Below are 25321 nucleotides of genomic sequence, written 5' to 3' on the forward strand. Positions count from 1 at the left end.
CTTTGACTCCATCTGCTCCAAAACTCAAATACCTGCCAAGGACAAGATGCTTCCACTCCGGTGCATACTGTCTCAGTTCTGACATTAATGTTTTCCCTGTTGGCACTGTCCACCCTTGCTGCATTGGCTCCGGTGGAACCGATGCTCTCCCGAAGCAGTGCTTGGACCGTCCATACCTTGGTACCTAGCCCGGCGCCTATTTTCTCGCTGGCCCAATCTATGTCCATGGCTCTGACGGCTTCCAGTTCTCTCAGAGCTCCTCACCTGGAGGTGGGCTCCTCATGGTAAGGTGTGACCCCAGTTCTGAGGTTCTCCCTCCTGGTTCTGGACTCCCAGCCCTCCTCAGGTGGGCCTGCTGTACAGGTAGTGGACTCGCAGGCAGCAGCAATGACAGTATCAGAATCCTCCCCTAGCATGCTCCTCTCCCAACCCTCTATTTCGGAACCCCGGGCACAGGTCACAAGAACCCTCTTCGAAGGGAACCTCTTCTCCGGAGTCCTTCTCAGAAGATCCCACTGGGGAGCCACCCTGGAAGAAATGGTGCAAGAGGAAGGACCTTGATTCACCGGAGGACTCTATCACCAAAGGCACTGATTGTGATGAGGGGGAGGGGTTCCCACGGTCTCCCCCATATGACATCTCATTCGGAGACATTCTCAAAATCCTCAAGCAGCGGGGAGACTGGAAGTCCTATAACCCTTCTTCTGAGGAATAGGTGTTACTGCAGGTCTTCCGTGCCCAACCATCTACTTCCTGGGTGACCCCACTGGCAGATGACCTTGTTAAACCCATTGTGCAGCGTGCCTGGAAGGCCCTGGACAACGTAGAACTTGTCCCTCGGAGGCCAGACAAAAATGTTATCTACACCTGAAGACCAGCCCCACTGGTCCTAGCAGTTGACAGTTGATTCTATGGTCGTGGCGGCGGCCACCAAGAGGGAACTGGCAAAAGATAGTTCCACTGTCCATCCCCCAAACAGAGAGTCCTGGATCATTGACAGTCTAGGGAAATGGACCTATGCTTCAGCCACATTCGCTATTCAGTCACGGAACTATCTGGCACACTTTACTCATCTCCAAAGAGACCTAATTTCTGAAATGTCTTCTTCTTTGGTGGGGTACTGTCTGATGAGGTGTGTGATGCTGTCGCCTCACAGCTAGCTACCCTTGAATTCATCTCGAACCACTCAATGCGTTTGATATCTCACTCCACCAAGGGGGCAGCTCGAGCTGCCGCATCAGGAGTTGTCATGAGACGTAATGCTTGGATGCGGTTATGTGACTTCACAGACCCCTTTAAATCTTCCTTCATCAATGCACCTGTCGACAAATCTGCATTATTTGGATCCGAAGTATGAGACACTCTTAGACGTAGTGAGAAAGACGGAAATACCTTGTCTGCTGTGGGCATACGCCTTTCCCAACCCCCAGAGGTCCTACTCCAGGAACCAGAAGGGAGGAAAAATGTGGTTCAAGAAATCCCAAGGACCTCTTTGTGACACTCATGGTGAACAATCCCCCTGGGGCAGAGGGAGCAACTCATATGGAAGATGTCCCTTTCGGGGTAGAGGGGGTCCACGTAACCAGGGCGCTAGAGATTCTTTTTCCGGCAGACCCTACCAGTGCTCTTGAGCAGTGGCCTGATTGCTTTCCTCTGGAAGCAGTCAGGGGTGCATTTTTCTCTGCAGCTACCAGCCTGGCATCTTATTACTACCAATGTTTGGGTGCAGAGAATAATATCCAGAGGTTACCAAATACCATTCGATTTAACTTCCAGACCCGTCAAACAAATCCCCGATGTACCACCCAATCAGAGGGAATTAGCAGCCTTAGAGATAGAAAAGCTGCTAAGGAAAAGAGTCATCCAACCAGTCCCACCAGAACAGACAGGATCCGGGTTTTACTCGAGGTTCTTTTTAGTGCCAAAATCAACAATGGACTGGAGACCAATCCTGGATTTCATCCTATTGAACAAATTTATCAAACCTCAAAAATTCCGGATGGTCATGATGCAGTCTATTCTTCCCTTCCTAGGGAGGGATAATTGGATGTGCTCTATAGACCTCCAGGACGTGTACTACCACATAAAGATGGATCACCACTTCCGGAGGTTTTCTGCTCCCGGCTGGGAGCCAATCACTACCAGTTCAGGGCACTGCCATTCAGTCTCTCGACAGCCTCTCAAGTGTTCACCGAATATATGGCAGTTGTGGTAGCTCATCTTCGACTACAAGGATCTTAGGTGTTTCCCTATCTAGACTATTGGCTCCTTACCACTCTGACCAGGAATCTTCTTTCACTCAAGGTCTTGCTCTCTGCTTGGGATTGCAGTCAAGAAGGACAAATTTCAAATGTTCTGCACGAAGACACTGGAATTCATTGGAGCGGTTTTCGACACAACATCCTGTCAAGCTTCTTTCCCCCCTCACAGGCTTTCGAAAATAACACACCAAATCCAAGACATTCTTCCTCTGACCTATGCACCAGCGCGTCTTGTACTGCAACTCTTAGGCTCCATGGCTGCTGCCATTACGTTGGTACGACTGGCGAGACTGCACATGAGAATCCTACAGTGGCTCCTTTCCACACAATGGTCGTTGCTAATTTACCCACTCAACCTCATGATACATATTTCAAATTGTTGCAGGGAAGAAATGTTATGATAGTGGATGAACCCATAAACGAATCTTTGGTGTTGACTGTTCTGTCTTCTCCAGCCCACTGCCATGGTGACCACGGACACTTCCCTGTTGGGGGGGGGGTGGCATTTCCAGAGAAAGACTGTCCAAGACACCTGATCCCCCATGGAGGCCAGTTTGCTCATAAATGTCCTGGAACTAAGGGCAGTTCTCTTAGCATTGCAAGCTTTCCATGCATCCCTACCCTCTGGGACCATTGCAGTTCAGTCAGACAACATGTCAGTCATCTGGTATATCAACAAGCAAGGTGGAACCAGGTCTTACCTCTTGTGTCAGGAAGTCATGAGGATTTGGCACTGGGTGATAGCTTCCAACCACTTTCTTATAGCAACACACATTCCCAGGAGTTCCAACCTTATTGCAGACAATCTGAGCAGGAACATCCTGATGCCTCATGAGTCATCCTTCAACTCTGTAACAGCTGATCGGATGTTCCAACGGTGGGGCAAGCCTTGCTGTGACCTGTTTGCTCCCCCCCAAACTACAAATGCAGAAGCTACTTTGCCCTGATCCCACCCTCAGGGGGATCCACAGAGGGCAACTCTAATGCACGATTGGCCACCAGGTCTTCTGTATGCCTTACCCCCATTTTCCTTCATTCCAAAATTTCTGCAGAAAGCTCAGAGGTTGAGAAGCAAAGTGATCCTCATTGCCCCCTACTGGACCCGTCAAGTCTGGTTCCCGTTTATATAGCCTCTTCTGATTCACAGTCCATGGATCCTAGATCATTCCAAAGACCTGTTATCTCATCTTCGGGGACTAATTCATCCGAACTTGCACAGTCTTAAGCTCACAGCTTGGTTCCTTCACTTCCAGTGATTGCCAGGCTGCCTGACATCCCATCTCCTGTTTGTGAAATTCTTCTGGCTTCACACAAACCTTCCACTAGGAAAGTTTATTCTAGTAAATAGACTAGGTTCTCTATTTGGGCCAAAGATCATAACTTACACCCTTTCTCTTTGCCTGTTCAAAAGATCCTACAATACCTAACTACTCTTTTGCATGCAGGAGCCAAAGCTTCGACGATCACTGTACATTTAGCAGCTATTGCCAGTTTTCATAATGGTCTTGATAATTCTTCAGTTATGTCATACCACCTATGCAAGACCTTTTTGAAAGGAGTATTACATGCTAAACCTCTAGTCTAGCCTCCTTTAGAACCCTCAGACTTGACTTTGGTACTTCAGTCTCTCACAGGATCTCCTTTCGAGCCTTTTGATTCATGTGATTTGAAATTTTTGTCATGGAAAACCTTACTTCTAGTAGCAGTTACCTCAGTGGGAAGAGTATCTGAGCTGCAGGCTTTGAGTGTCAAGAGTCCTTACTTGGTCTTCCACACGGATAGGGTGTCCCTTCGTACTAACCCTCCTTTCTTGCCCAAGGTTGTTTCTGGCTTTTCCATTAACCAATCTATTGACCTGCCGTTTTTCTTCCCTCAGCATTCTAACAGAGGGGAATACCTTGTGCACACCCTTGATGTGCATCGGCAGCTTCATTGTGATTTGGACAGGACTAAATTTTTCAGGAAAACAGATCAATTGCTGTGCCCTTTGCAGGACCAAGATTGGGTAAACCTGTTTCCAAAGTGATTTTATCCTCCTGGCTTAGAAACATCATTACCTTTATCTACCAACAGAATAAGCTATCCTTACCTTCCAGAATAAAGGCTCATTCTACCAGATATATGGCTACTTCTATAGCATTTCATTCCAGAGCCTCTATGGATGATATCTGCGCAGCAGCCACTTGGGCAAGACCTCATACTTTTATATTTCATTACAAATTGGATTTGGCCTCCAGGGGACGAACATCTTTTGGTTCTATGGTGCTCAGGAATATCCTTCCTTAGAGCCACCCAGGACTCAAGTAGCTGGGGACTCGGTCCTATTTGTATTGAATGAACAAAGATTTACAACATCAGATAAAGAAGTTATGTCTTACCATAATGTTCCATCTGTGTTGTAGATCTTTGTTCATTCATTACTTCCCACCCTCCTTCCCCCTGCCTGGACTCCTGGTGGACTTTAGGAACTCCTGGTTAGGGTATTTGCTCAGACAGAGCCTCCTACTGTTTTTTCTATTACTACATCTATTATCTAAGGGCAGGCAAACTCAGTCTGGAGTAACTAGGAACAGAGCATTATGGGTAGGTCTTAGCTGAGAGTCTTTGGCTGGTGCAAGCTTAGAAATGGCTGTATTGGTTCTGAGGACGGAACTAAGGTCCTATTTGTAATGAATGAACAAAGATCTGCAACACAGATGGAACGTTATGGTAAGACATAACTTCTTTTTCTACCCAGGTGTACTTTCCTGGTAATCAAATGTCAATAAATAAATAAAAAAGTTTATATTGCTTGCAATCTGCAGTCCCCAAAAAACCAGGCAGACTTTGTAAAGTTGCGTTCTGTAAGTTCAGTCTTACTGATATTGGTTTTCTCATCTCAAATCTAATCCTTATTTTTCTGTGACATATCCTGCTGCAACATAAAATTTAGTTAATGCTAAATCCCTCTCCCCCTGACAAGAATGGGAAAGCTTGTGACCAATTTGGGAAGATATTTCATTCTTCTGACACTGCAGCCATTAGAATTCTAAGTTATGAGGCTCACATGTAAAAGTTTCTGTTGGCTTCTTTTAACATCATGAAGAACATTAGAGCTAGTTTCTCTCATGAGTAAGTCAGTCCTCTTTGAGTTTTTTAATTGCTTCCTTTTAACAAGTAACTAAACTAAGCTTAAACTGTGCTGACTCTGAGTACAGGGCAACAGTTTCTGCTTCTGTTATGAGAAGGTTTGCTTGGGTGTACACACACAAATTTTCTGAAGCTTTTAACTCTAAAATGTTAAATTCTCCTTTCGATATGGAGGTTTTGTTTAGATCTTCAGCTAGATTCCCTGCTGAAAGAGGGAAATTGATTCAGGGGGTTAATCTGATTTTTCAGCCCTCCTTCTCTAAGTTTGCTAATGCCTTTGCCGATTACTTGGGTTACTTTTACAAAATGCAAAGTAAATAGTCTCCACAGGCTTCTAACAAGTAGTCATACAGGAAAAAGTGGCAGAAAGCGTGATGATCCCTCTCTGGCCAGTAATCAAGGAGTCTGAATCCTCACCACTGACACTGAAGATGGACATTCACTTGGAATACAAATGGATATATCCAGTATTTCCAGATGCAGCTCTCTGCACCAAGTACAGTTTCCCTTAAGAGTACATAGGGCACATATTCAACCCGGGGACTGGATTTCTCTGACTCCCTCCAGGTCCCCAGTAAGACTCCCCATTGGTACAGCTGTAGGGTTAGGTCCTCAATCGGGTGTCCAAGCCAAGTCCTCCAGCACCCTCTCTTTGAAACCAGTGCTTTGTGTCCGTGCTGCAAGTAGCTGACACACATGCACTGCAAGATTTGATTTTACACATACACACACACACACACACACACACACACACACACACACACACCTGAGAAAGGCTGTCACAGATTTACCTGCTGTGCCCCCTTCTGCCCAGAGTACAAGGTAGTTATCACTGCCACCAGGCAGTCCACAATCAGTTGCTCTAAGGCCCTTAACAAAGGGTGTCTAATTGTACTCTGTAATATTAATACTAATAGTAGTAGTTGACCAAGACAGCTAGGCCTTCTGGAGTGGTCCATACAGTGTCACCAAATAAATATGAGCACTCTCAAAGGTTGAATACTTTCTAAAAGGATCATCCACAGTAAAACTTTAAATATATTTAATAATAAATAATAAAAGAACATGAAAATACTGAATATATATGTACAGTAAACCCCAAAGTTCAAATCACAGGAAATATTGAAAATAACATCGATGGACAGACTCAGACAAATAAGGCAAACAATATCTAAACTAAGCTTCATTATATTTTCCTGGCTAAATCTAGAAGAATTACTATTCTCTACTTACTTAATAGAGCAAGGCAGATAATGTAGTGAATGGTCCTTCTTGTTGTCAGGCCAAAGACAGAATACTCAATACTGAGAGATTTCTCTTTGTAATATCTAAAATTTCCAAGATGGTTGACAGAATGACCTCATCTGGTCACCTGACTCTAGGTTCTCACACTATTCCCCTTTGAAGCTTGAGACATGATGTTAGCATAGATGTGATACGAAGCATATCTAAAGTTCTTCTGATTTTTATGGCAGTGCCTGGGGCCAGTAGCGGCCTTAGGTCAACTCGTGCCTTAGGCAAAAGGGCTCCACGGCACCTCCACCACACCACCCGGTGCCTCCATCCTGGTCTACCTACACCAAATAAATACTGGAAAAGCGCTCCCTACTAGAGCGGCGCCCTATGCCGGCTATGCCTGGGGCTTCCCCTCTCTTTACTGAGCTAATGAACAAAGGCTTCTTCCCAACATGCCAACTCTTGTCCTGTTCAGAGCTGTGAGATAAGCACTTCCATGGCCCAACAGGTGGTCCAATTAACAGTATTTTTCTTAAAGTAAGAATACGCTAGCTGTTTAACCCCTTCTCTTTCAGTGTCCTTTGCTAACTCCTTGAAGGCTTTTTGTAGCCGAGGTGCTAGAGAAGAGTATCTACAGAGAATAAACTGCTTTGGTGAACTGGCTGTTGTCTTATTTGGATTTAGCTGCTTATCCTGTGGAGCTGAAGAGCTTTTGTTGTGAGTGTCCTTTGCTAACATGTATACATAAAGTCTCACATGTATATTCCTTCTCTGTCCAGCAGGACCCACTGTTGATACATTTTTTAACACTAACAACTTTACAAACACATTTGATTTTCAAATGCCATACAGTTCTAATACATTTGTAACTAAAATGTCTCTACAGATCAGGCTGATATTCAAATGCCATACAGTTCTAATGCATTTGTAATGTAAGCATTTGTGCAAATCAGTTTGATATTCAAATGCCATACAGTTCTAATATATTTGTAACACAAGCATCATGTATAAATCAGTTTGATATTCAAAGGGCGTATCATTCTTTACAGAACTCCAGCTGGCTCTGCTGGCAGTAGCCCACATCATCACAGAAAGGTTCAAAAGAAAGGTTCAAAGATGGATAGACGTTTCCATAAATAGGTTGGTCCAATAACATAGAATAGTTATTGCAGCATTCCTCTTTCCCCCCTCCCCTTCCTGCCACTACTGTAAAACTGTCCCAGAGCCTGGCTCATTACCGTCCTGTTTTACATAAGATTGTTTCAGACAAAAGGGCTCTAAGAGTTATTCAGGATGTTAACCAATGCATTGGCAAAGCCTCCCTCCTTTCCAGGGTATCCCCTCCTCATCCACTAAATCGGACTTCTATGTTTCCCCCATTCAATAACCAAATGCTTTCTCTGGAAGTCACAAAACCAGTCCCCCTAGAGCAGTGAGGAGATGTGTTTTGATATAGGAATTGTTCTGGTGCCAAAGAATAGTCAATCTTAAAGATCAATTGTAGACCTTTCCTTTTTCAGACTGTTTGTGAAAATTACAAAGTCCAAAATGCTGTCCATGCAAGCCTTATTACCTTTCATTCCTCCTTTAAGTTTTTGGTAACTCCAGACTTGAAAGATGCTTATAGTCATATTTCTAGTGCCACAGATTTCTGAAGATTTCTAAGGTTCTGTGTGTCTGAGTTACACTGCTATTTGAGTGCCTTACCCTTTGGGTTATCTACTGCTCCAAGGGTGTTCACAAAGTGCTAGCCTATTGCAGACTTCACTGTGTTCACATTTCTCCAAAAGAAAAAGTAAACTTGTATCTGTAATTGTTCATAAACGTCTCCTTTCACTGTTGGTCTTCTGCAAGAGAATACATCAGGATTCTAGGATTCATGGCTTCTATGATTTGTCATGATTCTCTTTGCCAGATTACAAAAATTCAGTGGTTCCTGAAAACAGTATAGTACCAACATCTTCACCTCCTGATATTTCACATTCCTGTGCTGGACTTTGTGAAGTGATAGAGTTGCTTTGGTGGAGAGACCAAATATCCTTGATTCCCTGTCTTCTTTTTTTCTGACTGCCCTTACACACCCTTGCACAATCTATAATGACCAATGCATCTGATTTTTCATAGGGATCTTGGTCTGTGGGGGTAAAAATGACAAGATTTTTGGCACAAACGTGACAGGCCAAAGAAAATCTAGCTGGTATTCATGCCGTCAGTTCACTGCATCTGTGTTCTCCAGGACCACTTCAAATAATCAGAGACAATATCACAGTGATGTGATACAGAAACAAGCAAGGACAACTTTATTTTAATTTCTGCGGAGGCTAGCTTTGGTAGTCTGGGAGATTTCATCACAGCAAAATATTGTGGCATACAAACTGAGCAACACCAGGACAGTGAGTGGTTCTTCCAGGATTTGAACCAACTGTGAACTCCTCAAGTAGATTGTTTTGCCTCCATTCCAAATAGTCAACTAAAGATTTCTTGGAGAGGAATGTTCCTTTATGTATTTTTACCCTTTTCACTGTTATTGTGGGAGGTTGACATAGTGGTTAAGGTGTTTACCTTACAGACACAAGGTGCAGGGTTTGATTCTCACATGGGGTAGTTGGCTAGGCTTAAAATAGTGCATAAGAGCAGTTAGCCTAGTACTAATCTATGATCCTATGATGATCATTCTGAAGATTCAGAAGGACTTTCCAAGAATCACTGTGGTGATTTCTTTTTGGGACAGGTATCTGCAGTTCTTCTTTCTTATGATAAAGGGTAATTATCACTAGCTTCCTCACACTGAGTTTAGCTGCACTGTATTAGATATGTTAAGCTTCGTTTTGACAAGTCTGCCTAATATTGTATTTTGTATATATGTAATGTCTTTATTTTTTTCTTCATAACTGTATGTAATTGGTGACTAAATAAAATTGCATTGGTACAGTTCATCACACACATAATTTTTTTCTAAATTTTACATGTTGACAATTTGGACCACTAGGGCCAGGCCCTTTTCTGCACACACATACAGATATATATATATATATATATATATATATATATATATATATATATATATAAGTAGTGATGTGTGTAACAGAAAAAAATGTATCGGATCTATAGGAAACATGACTGTGTATTCAAGTAAGTATTGTTTTCTTAGTTTTCGTTATCATTCTTATCCCTGTGACCTGTTTATTCACTGACCTTGGCTCTTTTTATTTTAAATCTGAGAATCAGAAAGCATTGTTTCAGTGACATCAGCTAGTTAGACTTAACTGAATGTCTTTGTCTATATTTGTTTCAGGTACGGAACAAGCCTTATTTAGAACCATCAATGGATTCAGTATCATATGTGACAATGTGATCATTCAGAGGTAAGGACACTGTAGAGAACATCAGGACAACCGTGTCATCAAATAACAAAATGTACTTCAGTGTAACAACCTCCAGTTGTACAATGAAAAGGCATAAGAAAGACTGGATATATTACAGATTATTTAGGACTGAATTGAGAGAATGCATATCAGTCATTTTGAAAAAATGTCATTTACATTTTGCTCGAATCCTTTTTTGGGAGTAGTTCTATATAGCAGTGAAGAAGAAACTACTACTGTGGTAACTTGTTTATTCCTAGTTAGCTTTTCTGTTACTGAAAATACATCCAAAAGGGCAAACTGTTTATACATTATGTAGCATAGCAAGACTGACATCAGTTGCCATATCTCAGTGACTTTATCTGGACATGCATCATGTTTAACGACTGTAGTTGTTTTTGTAAATGTTCACTGCCATGAGGTGGGGGACGAATAAAGGTCATCCCACATTCCTCTAATTGGCTAAAGACAAGTGCTCATTCTCTTCCATGATTTTTCTTGCATAAGGAGCGTTTACAGAAAAATAATGTCTGAGACTGCAGTGAGACTTGGTATTTAAGAAGATAGAAAGACAGTTAATTGGTATTTCTGCAAAATATACTGTTCCTTGTGTTGGTTTCTGGTTTGCCTTTTTCTGAAACTTGCTTCATTTTTGTAAATGTCAGATTTTTAATTGTGTAAACAGTACAAAATATATATCCTCACTCTGGGGAAGAGTGCTTAATGTCAGATATAAACTATATTTATGAGAAACTGTCTGCTTTGAAACAAATTATTCTTGTCGCACCTTTGGCTGCATGGTTAAAATGATGATAATACATGCAAATTCTCTCTCATCCAAGAGTACTAAATGTAACATTGTAGACCATTCTTGATGGATTCTTCATTGGCTGTTATGTCTCCAGCAGATGATATTTAGCATTTTTTTCAGCAAAATACCACATTTAGGGATGTCAACACACCTATCTGATGCATACCATGATGTAACATTCTTTGTTACCTGGATCTTAACAGTTCTTCATCCATTCCATAAAATGAATATCATATGCAAAATGATAAACAGTCCATATATTTAAAATAAGTTGGCTCTTAATGTATTCTTCCATCTAGCTCCACTAAAATAAGCAGCATAACTGAGAAACAATGCAGTTCCCATTATTGTTCCCTTAACTGATGATAAATCTCATCTTGGAATGCAGATACATTCTGCTGGGAATGTGGATTTTTTTTTACTCACTTGCATGCTAATAGGGTGTGTAAGTTATCTGTATGACAGTACTGTCACTTGTTACAGTGACCACACTTAAACGTACCACAGTAGCCATTTGAATATTTTTATCATGTATAAGTACATAGCAGCTCATTTTAAATATCTTTGTAACCAGTGGCATTACAGTATACCTAGTATTTGCACATATGGTGAAACTCTTGTTATGGATCTAAGATGGCTTAATTCATGCTCTCCAACTTGTAGAACCTGACCATTGTCTCATTTCAGCTTGACACATGAAAAATATCCCATGCTTCAACTTCTACCCCTAACCTATAATGCACCACAATTTTCTCTTATCTTCTTTCCAGATCTCCCTTTCCACTCTTGATCTCAGCACAGGAAATGACCTTGTGTGCAATTTCTTCCTTTCAAACAAATTAGGTGTTTCCTTCAATTCCATTCTCTTTAAGTTTCTGTATCTTACTCGTATGTTTTGATTAGATCAAACCATTCTGTTAATTTTTTGTCTTGTTTAATTACTTATTTAATTCCACCTGCTGTCAGTTATTTTTAGCTTCTTCACTTACCAAATTTTCATTTTTTTTTGTGTGAAAGTTTGTGTGTGTATGTATATGTTTTAGGTTATTTTTGGATTACCTCTTGGTTAGTGATTGTACTATATTTGGACAGGATGGTCTCCGCAGGCCTCAAGAAATTTGAAAAAATGAAAATATAGTGTCTCCCTGGGACCCCCATGTATTGTACATCATGTGCACGGGCTCTTAGCACCTGAAATCTCAGAGTGATATCTATGTAGACTTTGGTAAGTGAGCACTCTGGGAATGGAAATATAACTTAATGCTAAATGGGCTCTTGCTTAGGTATTCTAATCAATCTTCCTCTTCATAGCATCCCAAAAATTATAGAATCATAGGAGTTATAGGGCAACTGAGCCACAGGGTCATTTCTGCCTTGTCAGTACCCACCCTTAGATCTTGCCTCTCATTTTAAGGATGGCCAGGCCAGTCATACCATGGGTGAATTACTGAACACCTATCCAGCTATCCAGTTCTTTTTTAAATGTTCATAGGTAGGTACTAGGCTATTAACCCTAGGGCCTATATAAGCCTAGCCAAAGGTACCCTGGCTTTCGCCACCCAAGAAAATTATTTTCCTGTGCCACTGTTGAGCAGAGCCACAGAAGTGATCCCCAGGGTGAATTTCCTATCTCCCATCCAATCATCAAGATTTTTCCTGAAGAGTGCTAATGAGGAGCTTTGTTTGATATAGATAGGTAGTTTGTTCCAGAGTATGGGAAGTTCCTGGGACAGGAATCTATCCCTCCAGCATGTTCTGTTTATTGTGGTGACGAGGTTTAGGTCCCTAGAGCGTGTAGCTCATAGGGATTGGGATTTCTTTAAGTGGAGCATGTCTAAAAGCTCTGGGTTTGACATAGCTTTGTGTGTTAGGCAGAGATCGCCTCTGAGTAGGCGATATACAACAGAGTAAAGCTGCAGTTTTTGAGACTGTCTGCATAGGGTATCTCTTTGAGGCCGGTAATCCTCTTTGTGAGGTATTTCTGTGGCCTTTCCAGTTGTTGTAGATGTCTTGTGAGGTACATACCAAAAGGGGCATTGTACTCTATAATGGGTCTAATGAATGACGAGTAGAGGGGAACAATGACCTCTTTTTTCCTGGATGAGAAACCTTTTGTGATGAGGTGTGCCACATAGAAGGATTTCCTGACTACTGTGGCGATGTGATTATCAAAGGAGAGACTACTGTCCACCTGTGTCCCAAGGTCTCTTATCACACTTTCAGTGTTAAGTAGACTACCACCTATGTGGTAGTTCATGGGTACTGAGTTTTTACCAAAAGGAATGACAATGCACTTTTTGGCATTGAGCTTGAGGCCATGGCTTTGACACCAGGCATCTGTCTCAGCAAGGCCCTTTTGTAGGATGTCCACATCTTTTGGAGTTTTGATTATGGCTCCTAGTTTGCAGTCATCTGCAAACTTCGTTAGCCAAAGACCTTCTGTGTTGGCCTGTACTTCAGAGATGTAGATACCAAACAGGAGAGGACCCAGGACTGAACCCTGTGGTACTCCACTTGTCACTGGTCTGAAGCTGGATTTGGAGTATGCTACTTTCACAGTGTGGGTTCTGTCAGTGAGCCAGTTGGCAACCCATCTTGTGACATAGGGATTTATACCTAGTTTAGTGAGTTTATCTATAATTCCAGAGTGGGGGATGGTGTCAAAAGCCTTGGCAAGATCTAGATAGGCTGTGTGAACCACCTTACCCTCATTTACGGCTTTGGTGACTGCTTCAAAGAAGTCTATCAGGTTTAGGAGACATGATCTGCCTTTTACAAACCCGAACTGGGTGGGGTCCTGAGTTTGGAGATTACCAGTGTCATTGTTTATAAGTTCCATGATGATACACTCCATAGCCTTGCAGACCAGGCTCGTTAGGCTAATGGGGCGGTAGTTTCCGGGGTCTGTGGTGGCTCCCCCTTTGTGGAGTGGGATAACTGTCGCTGTGCGCCATTCAGTGGGCACATAGCCTGAGGTGAGGTGATGATTGAACATGGTACTTAGGTGGGGTGCCAGTTCGTTCTGTAGTTCATGTAGAACACAGCCTGGGATGTCGTCAGGTCCCATGGATGCTGTGTTCTTGGCTTTGGATAGTGTGTTTTTTACCTGTGCAGCCATGATTACAGGAACTTTGCATTCTTCTGGTATAGAGATGGGCCCTTTAGGGGATGACAGAGGGGTAAAGTTAGCACTGAACCTATCTGCCAGGATGTTGGCAATATCCGTTGGTTCTGTATATTTAGTGCCATTGTGCTGTAACTCAGAGCAGATCTGAGTGTTGCCATTGAAATTCTTGACATAGCTATAGAATGCTTTGTGGTTGTCTTTAGAGTCAGTGGCGATTTTGTTTTCATAACTAGATTTGGAGGATTTTATGAGGGATCTTAGCTTCTTACTGAAGCTGACCAGGGAGTTTCTCCAATCATGGGATTTTACTCTTTTTTGCAACAGTTTCTTTCTTCTGTTGTAGAGTTTGTTTATGGCAGGGGACCACCAGATTGGCTTCCTTTTTTTGGAGGATAGCATCTTGGTTCTGTTAAGGATTGCACGATCCATGCACTCATGTAAGTGCTTATAAAGTGCATTTGTGTAGGATTCAGCAGTCATACCTCTATTGTCCGTCAGCATGGGTGTCGTGAAGTTTGCCACTTCTGTCTTAAGAAGCGTGAAGTTGGCTTTGGAGAAATTTTTTACTGTGGTTTCCCTAATGGGGGGTGGGGGAGGGATGTGGATGTCTAGAGTGATTAGCTTATGGTCGGATCTGACCAATGAGGAATTGACCTCTGGTGTGGAGCACCGGTTGCCTATGTTTGTAATAACCAGGTCTAGGATATTGCTGCCCCTGGTGGGGGTGTGGATAAATTGATCCATGGCATTGGAATGTATGAATTCCAGAAAACGTTGAGCACAAGAGTTGGTACATGACTAGTTTTCCCAGTTAATGGTAGGGTAGTTGAAATCGCCCATTATTAGGGTGTTAGGTTGTACCCTAATATTTTCCAGTGTATTAAGAAATGTGGAGTGGGAATCCTGGGACATGGAGGGGGATCTGTAGCAAGCTACAATTTGGATTGCGGTCTTGCCCAGAGTTAGTTGCACTTGGATAATCTTGGATGCATTATGCTGAGCAACTAGCCTGGAAGTGTGGATATCCTTAATGAATATGGACACGCCTCTGCCTTTAGTGTTTCTGTCCAGGTTAGGTGGCCGAAAGGTGTGGTATGAATTATAGCCTGGTAATGCAGGGGTACTCTGTGGAGCCTTGAACCAGGTCTCTGTCGCTGCACAGATGTCGATGTTCTCCATTTTAAGGAGTGCCTCAACAGAGTGCATTTTAAGGTTTAGACTGCCTAACTTGGACAGGGAGCTTGCTCCAGAGAAGGGGTAGCTGCTGAGTGACAAATCAGTATTGAAATCAAATTCTTCTGACAACTTTCAAAAATGTAGATCTAATAAAGTGGAAAAAAGAAGTAAGGATTCATTCAGGTCTCATTCCGTCTCTCCTGTTGTAGTAAAAGCAGCAAGATTAGAGGAACCCTACTCTTTGTTAAATGTTTGTGGCATTTTTACTTTAGTTATTTCTAATAAGGACACATGAGACTTCTAGGAAGAAAAGTCTTGTATATCTCTTTAAGGCCTTCCTACATTAGGTCCATTAGATTTACTAGGTCAGACTCTTCACACAGAAACATAACAGTGTTTTTTGGTTACAGTAAAATGTTGGGGATTGTTATGCAGGCAGAAGTGATGATGGGTTTAATCTCATCCACCTTTGGGTTTAAGGCAGATAGGGCTTCTCCTTTTGTCCTTGCAGCTACTTTCCCCTTCCTAATTTGTCCCTGTTTCAGTGCTAATTGTCATGAGACCATGAAATGCCCATTCAATACCTCAGTTGACACCCTTTGGCATTTCAACATTAACAAAGACTAGTAGTTGGTCTGCAGTCATGTCTCCCTTTGCCCAGTGTGCCATCATTGTTGGCTATGTCTGTGCTCATTTTTGTGATGTTGGGCCTCCCTTTGGCTTTAGGATTTGGGTCAAGGAGTCAGAGTCATTGTTGGCGCCAACTTTGTCAGTGATACTTCAGCCCATTACTACTGATGTTGCCACTGACTGGGCCTGATGGCTTATTGCCATGTCCATTCTTTATGACATTATTGACTAGTATGATTGCCCATCTGTGAATGTCCACTGTACTGACTGAGTTTCAGTTTGTCAGCATTGCACTCTGCTGTGAAAGCACTTTTCTCAGTTCTGGCTGATACACCCCTCCTTAAGCAATGGTTATGTTGTTCCTATGACCTCAGAACCCCCCAGTAGACGCCGTGTCCTTTTTTGGTCTGCTTTTCATCCTTGAAAGACTCCTCACTGAGGAAACACATCAACTCCTGTCTGAATTCTGTAGATCCAGATACTGAAAGATCTGAAATGTATCTTTCCTCTGTTATGTGTGATGTTTACAAGTTAGTATTTGACATTCCTAACTTGGACGATAACTCTTTTCTTCTGCCTCTGCTCAGCTCAACTATCCAAGTAGCTAAATAATTTACACTGCTGGTTATGCCTCCTCTAGAGCTGCGGCAAATGGCTTTGTTTTTAAAGATACTCTTGTTTGAGATTGCAGTCTTTTTTCCTGAGGATATCACCAACAGATTGTTTAATGCTCCCCTGGATAGGGAGAACCTTTGTGGTTTTGCAGGTGCTGAATTTTTTAAAAGTCTGCATCAAAGAGGTATAAGTATGCAATAATTTAAACAGATTTTACTTATCCATGTTCAACAATTACAGCATAACTGTCTTTTAAAACCAGGCTTATTTTTTTGAATGGACTAAAAATCTCAGACAGAGTAAAAAGTTCACTAAAAGGAAGTTTCAGGAGAAATCCAAATTTGATTTAAAGGTATCCAAAGTTTCTTTTCCTAACAAGCCAGCCAATTTCTGCCCACTCCCTCAACTGTCATTCCATTTAACCTCTACCTTTCCCCTCCCCCTCTCTCAAGGTTTTCTCTCTCCCTTCCTGTGTTGAGAATTGTAACTTCAGATCAGTAGGTTATCATCATAATTGAAAATGACTATGGACTATCTTGACTTTTTTCCTCAAACCATTTAGGTATTCATCTAGTTCCTCCAAGCCTGGAACATCTTTTATTTCCTATTCTACAGAACTGTTACTACCAAACAACTGGTTCCTCTCTGCTTCCCAGAAAGAAGAGGGGCTTCTGGAGACCCACTCTGGATTTATCAGTCCTCAACACTGTTTTACTGTTACCAACATTCAAGATGCTGCCCCATGCAAATGCTTCTTCTTCCTTTGATCCTTCCTCATAAATTGTTTACTTTGGATCTCAAGGGTGGTTATCTTTATATCCCTGTTCACAGAGAGCACAGACATTTTTAAAGGTTTTCTGTCTTACAGTTTCATTTTTCATGTTCAGGTGTCTGTTTTGCCCTTTGATCTTTCTCCAGCTCCAAGGATATTTACCAAATGTCTAGCACCAGTCATACTGTTCGGCAGACTTCAGGGCATCAGTATTTACCTTTTCATGAACTATCTTTTCAAGGTCTTTATAAATGTAGAGTTTCTACAAGACCTCAGGTTTACCATGAACCTCCTTCTATGTTTGGATTTCACCTTGAACTTAAAGAAAAAAATTGTCCTTCTTCCTTCTCAAAATCTATTTTTTCTTGTATGCCAGTTAAACTCTGTCTATGTGATAGCATTTCTTCATGGGGACAAAATGCAGTTTCTAGTCTTTTTCTAGAAATTACCTTGGCAAGAGAGATAATAAGAGTCACAGGGTACATAGCTTCATTCATTCAAATGGATCGGTTTGCCAGACTCCATGTGAGGAAGATTCACTAGTATCTTAAGTATGTTTGGGCACAGCACTGCCATCCCTGAACTTCCCTATTCATCTGTTGTTCTTCTTGAAGAAGGAAATCATTTGCTTGATCAGTTAGATATCACTTAATCCAGGGTACCCTGTCTTATTTCCCATCTCCTTGCAAGGAGCTTTCTGCAGATGCTTCAGGCCTGCCATGGGGAGCATGTTTGAGCAACATTAAAGTCCAGGGTATATGTTCAAAACAGGACAGAAAGTATCACATGTAATGTGGTGCATTAGTAAATAGGAAAGAACTAAATCTTATATCTGCAGATTGCCATGACAGTCAGAGTGATAGCTGTCCAGCACAATCTCTTCCTTCAGGCAATTTACATTCCCCCACAAATGAATGTGGTGGGCTACCTGAGCAAATCCATGGCAGACTCATGAATAGATACTGAACAGAGAGGTCTTCTGGCAGATTATTCATCAGTGGGGAACTTCACAAATAGATCTGTCTCCACCCTGAACTGGCAGCCCAGACTGTTTTCCTCCAGAGTTTCATGCCCAGAGGCTTGGAGAACAAATATCATGATCGTCTCATGGAAATGGAAATTCCTTTATGCCTTTTTTTTCCCTTCCCCCAATTCTGAAGGTCCTTCTCAAAATCAACAAGAAGTCCAAAGTTGTCATTGATGTCCACCTTTTGGTCCAGGCAATATTGATCCTCCCTTCTTTTCCACAAGTTACCACACAGAATGGACTTGCTCACACAACAGAAGGGATGTATCATTCACCCAAATTTGCAAACCCCAAATCTGACAGTTTGGATGATAGGATTCTGATAACATTCAGGATTCTACTTTCTTAGGATGTGCTAGAGTTGTTACAGGAGACTATTAAAGCTGCTACAAGAAAATCATATGTTTCCAAATAGAATACATTTTCTAATTATTGCTGAAAGCATGCACACACACACACACACACACACACACTTCTTATTGTATAGGTATTCCTACTCTTCTATCCAATTTGTGTGAACTGCTCCATTTAGGTCTGGCGTTTTCTTCCATTAAAGTACATCTATCAGCCATCTCCATCTGTTTGCCTTTGGATCCACCTTTATGTTCTGAGATCAAATGGTTTCTAATAGGAGTCCTAAATATATTCTTCCTTCTTGAGACCTAAATTATGTTCTGGAAAAGTTGAATCTCTCCTCCTTTGAACCAGTTTCTTCTTCCTCTCTAAAATTCTGTGCTTGGAAGATGTTTTTGCTGATAGTCCTTGCTTTAGTTAAAAGGGAGTCTGAATTACAAGCCCTCAAGGCTTCTTTTCATTTTCTTATATTCCACCAAAATCAAGTGTTCCCAGGACTAATCCTTCTTTTATGCCTAAGGTTTTTAATGAAATGTCTCAGTGCATTAGTTTGTATACTTTCTTTCCTGACCCCCAAAATAAAGTGGAAATAATTTTGCATACTCTAGATTTTCATAGACAGCTAAGATGTTATTTAGACAAAAACCTAGAATATCTGATCAGTTATTTGTTTTTTTCATGACAAGAAGACATTTTTTCCTGTTTCTAAACAAACTCTAGGTGGATGTATTCTGCTATTCCTTTCATGAAAATTCTTCCACTATCAGGTTACTGCTCACTCTACCAGAGCTGTAGCTTCTTCTGGTGCTTTCTTCAAGGGTCTTGACTCTGAATCCATTCTGGAAACAGCTACTTAGTCTTCCATTCATGATTTTGCAAAACACTGAAATTGATGCAGTTTCTTGGGCTAGGATTGGTTTTGCTAGATCAGTCCTCCAAAGAATGCCAGAGTCCAGTTCTGCTCCTCAGGCCTTCTCTCAAATATCCTAAACAGCTTTCAGAATCTTCCCATATGTAAGCAAACAGTGATCAATGAAGTACATAGTACAGTGGTGTAAGTTCTTAACGTAACAGTAGATGTTTGATTAGATCAGTGTCACAGTATTGGCTCCATCACTTCCCTCTTGTCTTTCTTTTCTTATATTTTCCTTTTCTCTTGGCTGAGGTGGACCTTGAACATCTTTTCCCCTTCCATTGTTGGAATGTATTTTCTTTCTTTTCCTTGTATGCCTCAGTTTTTGTTTTCCTGGTCTAGGATAAGAAAGTCCTGATGATTGTTGCACCTGTATGTTGGTTATGTGCAGCTTAGTGCTCTCACACTTGAGTCATATGTCAAATGTATGGAATGAGAGGAAGGTACCTAAGTTTGGTATACTTGGATGGATGTCCACTATCTCCTTGGTAGGGTATCCCATATGAAAGCAATACTGCAACTGTGATCTAGTCAGACATCTACTGTTATGGAAATATGTTCATCATTCCCACTGCTGCAATCGCCTTTAGGTTATATGGCTTGTGCCTTGTTCAAGATGCAACAACCGACCAGCTTCCAAAAGTTCTGGCTCTCCCTTACACCTTCACTCTGACTGCTGTATATTCTTGCCATTTTGTGAAGAAGAAGCTTGAATGCTTTATAAGAGTGATGTTTCCTGTCAGGGATTGCTGTTTTTATGATAATTTTTATATTTTATGTGAAAGTTTATTGTAGGGAAATGTTTTATTTGGAGAGGAACAGCTACAGCTTATGTAGTGCTTGTATTGATGCTATGATAACTTACTTCACATTTTTTTCTGTCAGATGAAATTTTCTCTGAAGGGGTCTCTGACTGGAATTTAGTGTACTGTTTATGCATTACAGTGTTTCGGGGACTCTTTATGTGTGTAAAAATGTAAGCGTGCTGCTTGTGTCCCCTTTTTGACAATTTACCTTCTGACTGATCCCCTTTTTGACAATTTACCTTCTGACTGACTCACTGCATATGAATTATCCTCCTCAATTACAGCATGGATAGTTGCTCTGCTGGTCTGACTTCAGTAGTTCCTAGAAAAAAAAAAAAAAAACTTACCAAACAGCCCTTGCTGACTCCATGGGCTCAGGTTTCACCTCAGTCGATAATGAGTGACTCTGTAATGGCCAGCAGTCACTCTTTAGACCACTAACTTAATTCTCCAGCTTTCTCTGATGTAGTCCTCTCAGCAGTCATGAATCAGGGGTCATTCACATCCTCTTCAGCTCTTCCAGTGTCCAAACTAGACTTAGGAAACCATATTTACTAGGGCATGGAGACACATTGGAGGATTATGCTCGATGTGTAGGGGAAGAGACCTTTTGATGGGGGCAGCAGCATCTTCTCTGACTCAGTAATCAGGGATACTGTAAAGAAAAAAATACTAAAGGTTAAATATTGTTCATCAGAAGACATGGTATCTGTTAGAAAAGATGATTTTCTTACTCTTACTTTAGCCTAGAAATTATTACAGATAGTTAATCCAGGTACTCTGAATACAGTACCTGTAATTCAGGTCAGTAGAACCATTCTTGAGGAAGACATGTCAGATGATTCTGACATAGACTGGCAGGGCTTCTTCTCTTGCAGATTCCAAAGCCAAAATCTCAGATTAAGAGGAAACGTGGTGCTCACAGACTCCTTTGGTGGGGATTCCTTTTGTCAGACTATAGCCAGGATGAATGAGGTATTTTTATGGGAAAAAATGCTGGCACTGGACAAGTGACATGCTGTTAAACTTCCAGCAGTTGTGATTTGCCCGTTACACAGAGTGATGTATGAGGTACTGTCAACTTTCTTGTATTGTTTAGTTGATTGTGATTCTCATCCTCTCACTTAACATTTCTTGTTACTCTTGTGTTCATAGTCAAAGTCTGTGTTCCTGAATAAAAGAGTAAAAGTTCTACCATCTACACAGAATTGCTACCAAAATTCTTTAGAACATCAAAACAATGGAAACTACTTTGTCAAACATCTGAACTTGCCCACCTGCAGGACCTATGTTAGCAATTGTGCCTGGTTTTATATCGGTAGAAAGTTTCAGTATTCAAGATTTTTAGATGTTATGGTCTTATAAATTATGGTCCTGGGACTGTAATGTTCAAAGTTGTGGGCTTCAAGATTCTGAGAGAAAACCATCAGTCAGCACAACCGAAGAGGTATTTCTGGTGATCTGGTTTTAAAAGTTAGCTGAGGGATCTTCTTTTTCTCATTTGATAAGAACCACTCCATCACTATGCACAAGAACTGGGCACTATAAACACTGTAAGTACAGTTGACTTTGTATCCCTTAAGCTGTATACTTAAAAAAAAAGAAAAGAAAAAAAACGGAGAAGATTACTGTTGGTATTTCTGGTTTCATTTGACCACAGTAGCGTAGTTGGTAATGCAGCTGGAAAGCTAGATAGATTAAGCTCAAATTCAAATCTTTTGTCATTCTACTTCCACTGTTTTCTTAAACTCAATTGTTTGACTTCTCCCTGGAACATGCTGGGTTTTAAGATGAGCTGATCTCAAAGAGCAGCTTAGTTGACAGCTGAGGTGCTTGTGACTTTTGCAAGTTTTGGCCACCTACCAAGTGATTGGACATATGTCTGTCTTAGAGGACTATGGCAATATTTGTACTGACAGATTAGTTTTCACCCACTGGACTTTGTAGTCAGGAGTCATAACAGAAAAATTCAAGGCTGGTATTTTATTAAAATTCCCAAAGTACTCATGGCAAGAGGACATTGTTTCCCCTGTACAATTCTTTTCTTCAAACTGCTTTTTCAGCAGTCTGCTTTTGAATGTATAGAGTGATTGAATACTTTTTATATTGGTCCTTTGCTTTCATGACATTTAGTATTACAGCATAAAGTTGTATAGTGTAAACTCTGCTGCAGATGCAGTATAAGTTCAACATGTATTTTAAACTTTATTATAATGCCGAAAAAATGTACCTCTGAAGATTTGACTTCTCACTTCATTTCATTCTTGCTGTTGCTGGATCTGGTTGAAAACCCCCTTTCAGCTTCTGCAATGAATTGTTAAGTGGTAATGTAATGTATTGTATATATAAATACCACCTCAGGTCTCCCCTGAAAACAGGTTACTAGCCTAGTGGGACTAACCCAGTCAACAAGGTATAAATAAATACAGAAGTTGTTCATCTTCACAGAATGCAGACAATGACAAAACAAATAAATTAATTTCTTGAACATTAGGATGTATGAATTAGCAGTTTTAAAATACATCTGATGTAATTTTCATTCATTCCTCAACAGGTGGATTTTAGATCTGACTCGGATCCAACTCAGCCACTTCCTCCAGATCCTCACATCCAAATTCTTTAGCTCCTCCCTTTACCCATAATGCCCCACCAGCGTAACATACCTCAGATATAGTTTGCTGCCATATCTCTACAGACGTGGATCCTCTTGCTCTCCAGCTAAAGGTGTTTTTCAGGGTAAAACAGTAAGTCCTTTCATTTTTTTTCTTTCACCCTCCTCCCTTTATTCCAGTATTTTTTTTCTTTTAGTCAAGTCCTTTTTCTTCTGTGACTCTTACTGAGACCTTGGTATTTCCCCCAGTACCATTGATGGTACTTCAGCTTTCTTCTCCTTGTCTTCTTCCTGCACATTTTAGAGTACCCTTGACTACCATTGTTGGTAGTTTTTACTTGCCTTTTTATAAAAAAAAGTCATGTATAATTTTTCATATTTGTAGTTATTTTCCTTTTTTGCCTTCCCTTTTTGAACTGGCACACGAGGATGGCTGACAAACCAACTGGCTTCAAGAAGTGCATCTCCTATGGGCACAAAATGCTTAATTCAGATGCCCATAGTGAATACGTCTACTGCTTGGGCACTGGCCATTTAGATGCAGATTGTACTATATGTGCCAGCTTCAGCACCAGAGCACTCACAAATAGATGCAACAAACTGGTTTTGAAATCTCTTCTTTCTTCTCCTTCTTCTTTCTGTATTCCAGTTAGGGCTCAACCCCTTCTAAAAAAATCTGACAAAGGGAAGCCTGACTTGGCTGCCAATGACAGAGTCTAAAAAGAAATCTCTGGATCTGACATCTTTGGCTGCATCCTCTGAGCCACCTCCAAAAATGTCAAAAAAATCAGATTTAACAAGTACGGATCCTGTTGCTTCCAAAACAAAATTACCATTGATCCAGTCACCTCTTCATTTGCTGGACCCAATACCTTCTTGACTCCTTTCCCCATTTTTGCAGGAGTCTCCATGTAAGCACTCAAGACCATGATCCACTAGCTCCTCACTTAATGTCTTCCAGGAGTTTGTTCAAGGCTGAAGTGAATAGGGTAATAAGGGAGTTTCTCAGAGCTCAGATCCAGGTGGGGGTTATACTGTCTCTGTCTCCCACTGGATCCGGGAGCCTGCTTGTGACTAGTCCTTTTGTTTCACCTTCTCTGATCCAACCTGTGGTTTCAGAGCCCTCCAATCTGAGATCCCTAGCGATGTCTTTATCAGATCCAAAGACAACTTGTTCTTCGACTCCATTTGCTTCCCTGAGCCATCCGTCTCTTTGCCTTTTGGAGCAAGAAGATTGTTGGAGCTAACATGTCAGTGCCAGATCTAGGGGACCAGTATCAACTTCGAAGTTGTTGGATCTGTCCCTGCCCCTCGGAGCTTCAGCTGTGGACAGCTTAGGTCTGACTCCATCCTCTTATGGAGGGCTTACAAGGATTCATGGGTCAGTGGTGCGGGAAATGTCAACTTTGCTACCTGAGGCTTAGGTCCCCCCTAGGCTCTCTGCCTTTGAGATTGTGGAAGAGGGCTTTCTCTTTACATAGAGAAAGGGCATTTCTACCCCCTTGAATCCTATCATTCTTCTACCTTCAGGTCTTGCTCTGAGCTTCGTTCTTCTATCCCGTTTTGACAGCCAGCCCTTTTAAGTCTCCAGTCAGTCTCAGGACTTCCCTGTCTCTTCTGATACCTTGCCAGACCATTGAGGTCCCTTGGAAGAGAATGTGTAAAAGGAGACATTTGGATTCCCCTCAGGAATCTCTCACTGAGGACACCAATTTCAATGAAGGGGAAGGGGCCCCAAGATCTCCACTTGAAAATGTCTTCTTTGGAGGCATTATTGAACTCCTGAAGCAAAAAGGTGGTTGCGTCTTCTGACACTCCATCCCAAGAGGAGACTTTCTGCTCTGGCCCAGCTGTGTCTTGGGTAACCCCCCCCCCCCAAGCTGATGAACTTATAGACTTAATTTCATGCCAGGCATGGGAGAAAGTGGAGGCTGAAGAACCCATCCCTAAGCACCCAGACAAATTATTAGCCCCTCCAAAGCACAGCTCACACTGTAGCAAAGGGGGCCTCAGTTGATTCCATCATTGTGGCAGTAGCCACTAAGAAAGTGCTTCTGGAACAGAGCTCTTCTCTCCATCCCCAAATAGGGAATCTCGGGCCTTGGACATATTTGGTAAGTGCATTTATGCTTCAGCGACCGTTGCTCTATGGTCATTGAATTACTTGGCACATCTCATGAGATTGAGCTCTTCCCTCCATCCCCTTCATTGAAATTGGTGTCCTCAGTGAGAGATTCCTGAGGGGAATCCAAATGTCTCCTTTTACACATTCTCTTCCAAGGGACCTCAATGGTCTGGCGAGGTATCAGAAGAGACAGGGAAGTCCTGAGACTGACTGGAGACTTAAAAGGGCTGGCTGTCAAAACGGGATAGAAGAACGAAGCTCAGAGCAAGACCTGAAGGTAGTAGAATGATAGGATTCAAGGGGGTAGAAATGCCCTTTCTCTATGTAAAGAGAAAGCCCTCTTCCACAATCTCAAAGGCAGAG

At 41.6% G+C, this 25321-nt stretch overlaps 1 protein-coding gene across 1 annotated transcript in view; it reads left to right on the forward strand.

Annotated features, from left to right (window-relative positions):
• Positions 1-25321, forward strand: part of TTC12 (tetratricopeptide repeat domain 12) — a 1640087-nt gene that overhangs the window by 533816 nt on the left and 1080950 nt on the right. The window contains exon 10 of the mRNA XM_044081062.1: positions 9922-9991. Coding sequence (XP_043936997.1) covers positions 9922-9991 — 70 coding nt within the window. The remainder of the gene's footprint in view (positions 1-9921; positions 9992-25321) is intronic.

Source organism: Protopterus annectens, chromosome 8.part0 (genome assembly GCF_019279795.1).
Source record: "Protopterus annectens isolate FY-2018-M chromosome 8.part0, PAN1.0, whole genome shotgun sequence".
Classification (NCBI taxonomy): domain Eukaryota; kingdom Metazoa; phylum Chordata; order Ceratodontiformes; family Protopteridae; genus Protopterus; species Protopterus annectens.